This window comes from Buceros rhinoceros, unplaced genomic scaffold, assembly GCF_000710305.1.
Source record: "Buceros rhinoceros silvestris isolate BGI_N320 unplaced genomic scaffold, ASM71030v1 scaffold5341, whole genome shotgun sequence".
Lineage (NCBI taxonomy): Eukaryota > Metazoa > Chordata > Aves > Bucerotiformes > Bucerotidae > Buceros > Buceros rhinoceros.
In genome coordinates, this window is record NW_010393555.1 from 30,765 (window position 1) to 40,372 (window position 9,608).

Consider the following 9,608-nt stretch of genomic DNA (forward strand, 5'->3'; position numbering starts at 1 on the left):
ATAACAGCCTGTGCCACCACCGTCATCTGTGAGCAACCCATTCCGGGTAGCTGCAATAACTAGCTGTGGGAGTTGGCTTAAACTTTGACTTTGCTTAGATTTAAGGAAGTGAGTCAGCTTACTCATGAGGCAGACCACAGTTCAGTGCATCTTCCTGTTCCACCATTTCAGTGCAGGTTTGGTTGATGGGTCCTGGAAAGCCTCTTCATCTGTCCCCCTCACAGCCCTCCCTCTTCACAGAATTTGTGCCGATGTCAACTACAGCAGTGACACACTGACCTCATTCAAAGAAAGAGTAATTCTGATAGAATTAAACCTCACCTGAGCGAAAATAAAATTCAACCTGATATTTTCAGTAAAAACAAGTAACATGTTCATGAGCACCTTGGCTACAAGCAGTAGAGAGCTTTCAGTAACCACCACCTTAGTGAAAGTGAGCCACAAACCAGTGCCTGTGCAATTAGCTATTACATCTAAAGACAGATGGTGCACTGCCAGTCTCCTTCCAGGGTGCACATACCCTTTTCTACCACAGCAAAATGGACGCACAGATACCTCTACTCCCTGGCCAACCTTAACCTGGAAGAGAGATCTGCAGTACAAAAAAATCTCACTTAGGAAACACCTTAAACTAGTTTCTGTATTGAGCAATACGATTTCTTCCTTATGAATGGCATTTTCCAAATAATGAAAATACACAAATAGATTTTAGTGCCACTGCCAGCATACTAGGGTGGAATTTACCAAAATATATGATAATGCCCTAGGAAAGTTCAGAGCTGGGAGTAAAACTTTTGGAAAAATTATCCAACAAGAAGCATATGCTGCCTATGGGAGCTGCAGGCATAATTCCCATTATGACTGGGCAAGAACAAGAAGCTGAAAAAATCTCCATATGTTTAGGAAGTCTGACCACAAAATGGATAAACTCTCTGGGAAAACACTACTTAGAAATGTCTGATTCCATTTACAGTTGTAGAAGTATGAAGTAACTCTGCTTGCTTTTGCAGAATAGCAGCATTGCTTAAGCCCAAATGACAGTAATCTTTATTTCAGGTCTTGACGGAGCAAGTGCAGAAACAAATACCCTGAGCTGGGGCTAGGCACCCAGGACTTCCCTCCTCCCCCCCAATAAAGAAATTACAGAAGCTGCGTGACGCTGTCAGTCCAAGTCAGTCAATTCCCCTCTGTCCTGCATCTACGCCTCACTTTCAGGTGTGTCAGCACCTTGCCCATCACCTCCTGCTTCCCAAGCAATACGCAGAGCCAGGGCAATAACCGCAGCAGCTGTGCTGAGAACTCCTTGAATCAGCCGCTGCTCTCAGAGAACAGTCATGGCTAGACGAACAACAGCTCTGGCTTCGCGCCCCTGAGAGTGCTGTACCTGCCACTGTTAGGTACCAAGCCCTCCCGTCCCCCAGGGCCTGCATCACACACCACGGCCAGCCCTGCAGCAGGGATGAGTGTTACAACCCACTGGATCCCTGGCTGAACCATACAGCCCTCACTTCAGGCAAGACTGTTAGAACAAACAACATTACAATTTGCCATAGAGTTTATTTCCACAGACTGGTTTGGTTCTGTCTTGGCAAGCGTGGCTAGGCCACCTTCATGTAGCAGTTGTCCTCCTGGGCAAGGGCTTGTACAAGTTTCATTTTTCCCCCATTCTTCCTGTTGTTTTCTCTCAAAAGCTCTACTGGTCTTTCTTTAACTGCAGGTACCAGTCTGGAACCCTCACTGTGAATGATGTGAGAATCAGAAGGACAGGGGTTATCCACCAAAAGAGCAGATGACAACTTGCCCGAGACCAGGAGCTCTCCAGCTTTTCTTTCTAAGTCCAGCCCAATGCTGTCCAGGGCTGCTTCTGCTAAGCTGGTTGAGCCACACCTGCTGCCTATCGCAGGCGTTTCCACCTCTCTGTGTAACGTTGCATTTACAAGGTTCCTCAAGCAGTTGTGCATGTGGCAGTGAAGGTCGGTATTTAGTCTGTTACTGCCGCTCTCTTGCATTCCTTTAGCAGTACAGGTAAAGCTGCTGGGGTTTTCCTCCTTTACAGTTCTTTCTCTGCTGTTAAAATCTTGACTGTTCAGCTCTAGTATATGCAACAGCTGTTCATCTCTGCAGGTACTTTCATCTTTGCTATCAGTAGACAGCTCGTTACAGTTGATTATCCAAAGGCTGCCATCACTGGTCTGTGTGACATTGTCACTAGAGGCTAAACTTGGGACAATCAAACACACATGGTCACCTGTTCTCTGGTCAGGTTCACAGATTATGGTGTCTGGAGGTGTTTCTCTCAGGTTGTTGTACCACAGTCGAATGAAGGGTCCATATAGCGACCTAGAGACAACCTCACTGTCATTGTCACAGTGTGTACCATTACATTTAACTGCGTTATCAAAAGGTCGATAACCAGATGGCTGAGGTCCAAAGGGGCAAGATATTATATTAGCTTTGTTTTGAACATTTTGATATATCACTTGCTTATATATTTCTTCCTCTGGTGGGAAAGCTGAAGCACTATCATTTGCATGTGTGGAGAAAGAGGGACAATCAGTACGTTCTGAACAGCTGTTTGGAAAATCAAGCGCAGCGCAGGAAGAACAGTAGTTGGTGTAACATGGCCGATTGCTAGGGGGTTGCTGCATCTCATCTCTGCAGCTAAGTTCTGGTGTCTCTGAAGACTGTGTCAAAGGTGGTGAGGAGCACATATTTTCAAAACATAGAGTCCAGCTACTGTTAGACATAGACTGAGACACAAGGGTATCAAAGCTCTTATACGCAGAGCTACTTGGTTCCTTGAATGCAGACACAAGGCCATCAAAGCTCTTGTAGGCAGAACCACAGGGCTCCACGGATGGAGAGATGAGGGTGTCAAAACTCTTATAGGCAGAACCACAGGGCTCCACGCACGGAGAGATGAGGGTGTCAAAGCTCTTGTAGGCAGAACCACAGGGCTCCACGCACGGAGAGATGAGGGTGTCAAAGCTCTTGTAGGCAGAACCACAGGGCTCCACGCACGGAGAGATGAGGGTGTCAAAGCTCTTGTAGGCAGAACCACAGGGCTCCACGCACGGAGAGATGAGGGTGTCAAAGCTCTTGTAGGCAGAACCACAAAGCTCCACGGATGGAGAGATGAGGGTGTCAAAGCTCTTGTAGGCAGAACCACAGGGCTCCATGGATGGAGAGACAAGGATGTCAAAGCTCTTATAAGGAGAGCTACACAGCCCCATAGACGGTGATACAAGGGTATCAAAATTTCTGTGTGCAGGCTTGCTTATTCTGTCTTTTTTGCTCCTACAGGACAGTTTATTTGGAGATTGCTGGATTGGGACACATGAGTCATGCTGACTTTCGGAACTGCATGGAAAAAGGCTTTGTTGAACCATATGTTGAAGGTCTCTTGCATCCAGAGAAGCAGAATTTGTGCCGGAGCTCTGATAACCAGATTCAAAGGACTCTTCTGATTGTTCTGACTTCTTGCTGGCTGTACAATCATAGTCATCTTGACAGGCTTTGGTGAAAAGGGAGACTGCATGAGAAATACCAAGTGGCTGCTGACTCTGGGCTGCACCTTCCTTTGGATTTTGCTGTGACGGATTTTCTGACTCAAGTTTCTCAAAGGTTTTACTCTCACCTGTGAGGATGCCTGGTTCTTTATTGTCTTGCATGTCGTTTTCATCTGCCAGGATACCCATAAACAGGGTAGCTAGTGCATCATTGTGTTCGGTGTGCTCTCTGAAAGCCCCGACACTGCTCTCACAAGGCTCAAACATGGTGAGCTGGTCACTAGTCTCTTCCTGGCTCTCAGTCTCAATGTCTGTTAAACATTCACAGATTTCTACAGACTCTTCAACCAGAATTGTCTCAGGGGTTAAAACAGCACTGCTGCCTTCTGGAAGCCACTCTCCAGACTTGCTGTGGCAACTGCAAGGTTTCTCAACATTTCTGATGCTATCTCTTGCCATGAAGTTTTGGCTTGACAAACTTTGAGCAAGACAATTCTTGCAACTGCTGTTTTTGGAAGTCAAAAGGAAAAGACAGTTAATATTTGTGCAATGGGAAACATTACACTGTGCTGTAAAGCAGAGGATTTTTTTCCCTTTATCCTACTTACATTTTGTTTTCCATATGACTCTGCTTTAAGTCATGGAAAGGGAACTTCATTTCATCGATGTAGCACAAAACTGAAAACTAATACGAATGAGATTTAGGACACGTGAATTATATGTAGCATCCTCTGCACTAGCCAGATAATAGCACTTATTTCATATTCTACTTCAGGTGATCAGAAAAGAGTATTTTTTGCAAAGCCCTTGAATTACCTTGACATTTTTTACAACCAAATGGCTCTTTGCTGGATTTGGGATTTGATCCCACCATTCTTTCTTCACTCTGTAAGGGAAGAATTAGAACTGTTTGACTGCATTTTAGCTTCATCAGAGTACACTTCCCTCTTCCATTCCTCTCCCCCCCTTAGTCATCTTCATTGCAGCAACACGAGGTGCTTGTTCTGTGCATTTCCAAGTGCTGCTTTTCCCTAAATTAGTGCAAAGATGTTTCTATGTTTAGTACATGACTGCTCTGCACAACCACAGTCACATGTTGTTCTAACCATGTTTGAAATGATGTATGAAGCAGATAGGATCCCACTTCCACATTACCACTAAAATTTAAAAATAAATAGATATTTAACCATCAGTACTGGAACTCCAGCAAAGACTGGGGTCCAAAACTGAAAAACCCCGTAAGTGCAGCCTGGTTTGGATGCTGTAACAAGCCCATGCTAGTAAGGTTAATAGAAAATACCCAGTTACCTATTCAGAACGTGACAGAGTGCAACTGATTTGTAAGTACAAAACTTTTGTTCATAGAAAGAGAGATAGAGGTGCTGAGAAAAACCAAAACATTAGATTCAGCTAACCAATAGCGATTCTGTTATCTGTGCCACTCTCTAAAACCTGTGAACAGTACGATACATACTTGGTAAAACAGAAGTAACAAAAGACCGATACTGCCATGATCAGTATGCAGGATACGGGAACCGCCATCTGCAGAATGTCTTCAGCTGTTAGGTGGTAATCTGGTAAACAAACATACACATTGACATGGGCATGAGCTTAAAAATACATGTACTGGCAACACCAAATTCGTTACTTTTCTTTTGCGCCTGAAAAAAAGCTCCTTTAGAGGATGTAAAATAAAGCCTCCAGCAGATAAACCACAGAACATATACAGCTACCAGTGTGATGGTGTGTGGCGTGCAGGTACTGCAGTCAGTTACTGCCTGTGTCCAGAGCTGGGAGAGCCCATGCACAGTGTGAGGCCATTCTTCCAGGGACAAACCTGTCACACAGTCCCTTAAAAGGCATTATCTTTTCCACTGCAGTGCAGCTACAGTTCTGGCCCTCTCTGTTGCTCTTCAGAGTCTTTTATAAACCCTCAGCCCTCTGACAGTTAATGTATTGCTTAATTTGCAGCCTAAAATCTCTCTCATTCATTTATACCCACTTGCCCTCACATCAACATCGTTCTTTAGTTCAAATACCTCTCTCCTTCCCTGGTGTCTAACTCATGAAATATTTATAGCGAATAAACAGATCCCCTTTCAGCCCTCTTTTCATTAGGCTAAACAACCCAACTCCCCTCGGTCTTCTCTTCCTTAGTTTCCTCAGGAGCTGTCTTTCTACGTTTAGTCTCTCTGGAAGCCTTTAGAGAAGGCTTCAAAAGGATGATGACGATGATTCCATAACTCTGAGAGGAGAGCAGTGGGTTATATATGATATGGTTTATAAAACTATACCATGCTTTTATTGGTTACAATACTTACCATAGTGAAATTCAACTTCTCCACTCCATTCGCTCCAGTAGCCCTGGTAGTCTGTATAGTTACACCTTACACTTGCAACATAATCATAGCCTCTCCTCAAGGAGCTTCCAGTAATTTCAAAGCTTTTTGCCTGGTAGTTAATTGCTTTTACAGAAACCTGAAAAGGAAGTGAGAATGTTCACTTTGGTTTCTTTACGAGGTGAAGGGGTAGTGGCAGCGATTTAGTAATAACAGTGCTGTGTGTTTCAGTGACCTGTCACAAATGAACGTCAGCAAATGAAATGACAGGGTACCTGATCTGCTGTGTGCAATGCTGCATTTTGTTGGGTGGTACTTGTGACGTGCCACCATACGTGTTCTTCCCTTACCAGAAGCAGCCCAGCCCTGAAGTGCTGGACTGTTCAGGAGTGTGTCTGAAAAGCCTCAACTGCGCCATGGAGTCACGAGCAGCCTCCAGTTCCCAATGTCTGTCGGAGTTCAGGGAACTGAAGCAGTGCATTTTCAATCTCTGCCTTGTCTACCATGTGCAACAGACCATTTTGGGCTGGCAGTGGAAAGAATTTCATTCCCTTAAAGCCCAGCTGAACAATCTTGGGGCAATATGACCTGCAGCAAGTGTGTGATCAGGAACATCGTGGACTAGCCCTTGCTGGCCCTTACACCATTATTCGTGAAATGGTTTCACAAACTTTTCAGAGCACTTTTTAAACCTGAAAGCTCTGGAGAGATAGAACATGAAGAGACTTCTCTTACCTCTGCTGGGTGCTGCTTCCTCCAGTATTTCACTTCATAGATGACTGGCTGTCCAGAGAGCATGGATGCAGGAGAGTAGCCCTCCTCCCAGCTCAGATTGAAATTACCATTTTCAGCTTTCGCAATGGCAAGGTTTTTGGGGGGCCTTGGCTTAACTGTATGTTAAAAAATAGAATTAAGGAGAACACGGCAATGGGAAAGCACTGATGGAGAGAAGCAGAGAAACATTCACCAGACCCCAGAATCTCATTGCAGTCAATGCATTTAGCCCTTTTCACCACACTGCAACATAAGGATGTAGAGGCCAAGTCAGAGCAACTGCAAGATAATAATTAACAAGCACTGAATCTTCAAGCTAGCTGAACAAGCTGCAGAGTCAACCTTCTGGTGCGCTGGACACAGCTTTCAGCCTGGAAAATGGGAACAGCCTGTGCTGCCACAATAGCACGCCGTGCTGTGAGGCAGAGCTTCTGACAACTTCGCAGCCAGGCTGTCCTGGCTGCCTGTCTCTCAGAAACTGATGCCAGCTCCTGTTCACTCTGCTGATAAGCAGCAGCGATGATCAAGTATTCTGATGATCTCATTAATGCAGATGAATGCCTGCCTCAGCTACGTGATTTCTCCAAGTGTCTGAGGCGACAAGTGTTGCAAACAAGCATGCTATCCTAAACAAACTAGGTGCCTATAGTGAGACATAAACTGCATCTACACTATGTCCTATGAAAGAGCAGAGTCGTTAACTTTTTATCATGGGTTGTTATAATCCAACAGCAATTACTGTAAAAACATTCTCTGTTCGGGGCAATGACTCAATTAGCGTGAAAAATCAGGATATGACGGAGACAGGAATGGAAGGAATTTCAGTTGGCACAGCCTACTGTCTTTCTAGAAACTGGAAGTAGCACATTCCTCTTCATCCTTGAATTCTACAGCCACAAGTGAGATGCAGTAAAGACACATCTAAGCCCCCAAACTGCTGCTGGCTGGCGGCTGAGAGGGTACAGCTACACGAAGAATCACTCTCTGCTTGCCCCATCACTTTGCTCTTTCTTTAAGGATCTACTCCACAATCAGGTTTCTAAGCCAAATGGATTTTGCATGTAAGCCAGTGTGGCACTTTTCACCTCTGGTAAGGAAAAAGTCTTCCAGTGACATGAATGAGGAGTTAGCTAGGATTGCAAGCCTGGAATCAAATGACCTGGTGACAAAGAAAACAGTTTCTTACCAACCAGGGACGGTGTAACACTGTAATTCCATATATTGGTCCCATTGATCCGTAGATCTAGAACATAGGTGAGGCCTGATACAAAATAACTCGGATGTATTGTGCAAGTGCAACTTAAATTGTCTTTCCCGTTCTCAGGGACACACGTTTCATTCCTGAAAAACAGGCAGAGAATTATGTGACGTTTTGAGACAGAGTGCGCTCCATCTTGAAAAGGTGAAACCAAGCTTCCCAATGTGTAAAGCTAACCAAATCTGAGACGAACAAGCTCAGCTCCTAGAAACCTAGCCCCAAAAAATCCAAACCAAAACTGAGCTCTTCTCAAATCCTCAAAACCCCACCCTCCCCAAACACCCCTTGAATATCTGTATCACAAAAACGAAGACAGAAGGGCTAAGGACTGATCCCAAGAGGAAAAATTAACACCCTTCATCACACTTCAACCTCTGAAGGAGCGGATTTACAGCTTGCTAGTATAGGAACAGGTTTGCTACAGTGTACGAAGTCTGTGGATGTCTGTCTGAGGAAATCATACGGGGAAGCACAGGACAGCCCAGATGCATCTTCCTTTGCAGGAGATGACGACTGGACCTGCTGCAGAACAGGGACAACAGTCTGTGCTTGAACACAGAGCTAGACTGTATACAGAGACGATTGCCTGGGCTCCAGGGGAGGGTACCTTTCTCACTGGCTTCAGACTGGTAAATCAGGTAAGATTGCTCCTGAAGGAGGTAAAATTTTGCATGAAGTGAAGCTTGGGTAAACTTAAAGAGAGTCCTACTAAGTAGGACTTGATCACTGCTCCGGACTAAGAGTGCACAGAGGTCTGCAGAAGAGCAGACCACCGAACAGAGTGTGCCGTTAATTGCAGCAGCCCACCTTCCTCCCGGCAAGAATAAGCACCCGGATTACATTTTGCCCCAGATGCCCGTGGTGGATAATGGCCACCGAATACACGAAGTTCCAACAACGATAATGTAACATCTTATTAAACACTTACGGCTGATTAAGAAGATCCTTCCAGTAATAGAGCAGGAACTCTCTGGAGCAATCTGTTTGTGCAGGCACCTTCCAGTGACAAACCAGCTCTTTGTCATAGTCAGTGAAGCATGCAAATTCCTGTACGTGTCCTGCAGCCATAACTAGGGAGAAGCAGCACACAGTGATAAGCAAAAGAATCAAAAGAATAAACTTTTTCATCTAAACAGAGCTACCAATACCCTACAAATTAGGTGAAAGCATTGTTATTTTTTGTGTTCTGGGTAAATGGAAAGAGATGCGTGTCACCAAACATCTCCACCTTTCTGGAGACAACATCTGTGGTCTTGGAGAAGAAGGAAGTCTGCAATAGTAATATTGAAACAGAAAGGCACAACTCGCCCAACACAGTCTTCCAAGCACAGAAAATCTGGTTCTAAAAGCTCTATCTAAAACACATCAATTAACTATAAACCAGCATCATGCTATGTGTTACTACAAAAGGTTCAGAAGCCAAAATCAGGTAATTAGCAGAATCAGATCATCATTACTGCAGGCATGTACTTGTGCTTTGTCTACAACGGTTCTAAGCTTCCCAGAGCAGTTCCCCATTGCCTAGAAGATCTTCCTGCCACAGGCTTTCATCTAGTGTACACCTCTTCTTAATTTCACTCCATATTTCCTGTTCTGTCTTCACCTTTATATTCTTACAGTAGTGTTTGGAGACCTGGAGAGATTTAGTCACGTTGTTCCAGGCACCAAGCGGGTACAGAAAAGCCCCAAGTCTCTGCACTCCCAATGTTTGTGTTTACAGTCTCTTTC

General features: G+C 44.7%; 1 protein-coding gene across 1 annotated transcript in view; it reads right to left on the reverse strand.

The window, feature by feature from the left end:
* Positions 1–1,693: 1,693 nt before the first annotated feature.
* The window catches only part of IL4R (interleukin 4 receptor), an 11,103-nt gene continuing 3,188 nt past the window's right edge, over positions 1,694–9,608 (reverse strand). Inside the window, exons 2-12 of the mRNA XM_010144884.1 lie at positions 8,809–8,950; positions 7,809–7,963; positions 6,584–6,738; positions 5,831–5,987; positions 4,984–5,083; positions 4,326–4,395; positions 4,118–4,194; positions 3,307–4,014; positions 2,676–3,150; positions 2,384–2,537; positions 1,694–1,737 (exon numbers count right to left, since the gene is read on the reverse strand). Coding sequence (XP_010143186.1) covers positions 1,694–1,737; positions 2,384–2,537; positions 2,676–3,150; positions 3,307–4,014; positions 4,118–4,194; positions 4,326–4,395; positions 4,984–5,083; positions 5,831–5,987; positions 6,584–6,738; positions 7,809–7,963; positions 8,809–8,950 — 2,237 coding nt within the window. The remainder of the gene's footprint in view (positions 1,738–2,383; positions 2,538–2,675; positions 3,151–3,306; positions 4,015–4,117; positions 4,195–4,325; positions 4,396–4,983; positions 5,084–5,830; positions 5,988–6,583; positions 6,739–7,808; positions 7,964–8,808; positions 8,951–9,608) is intronic.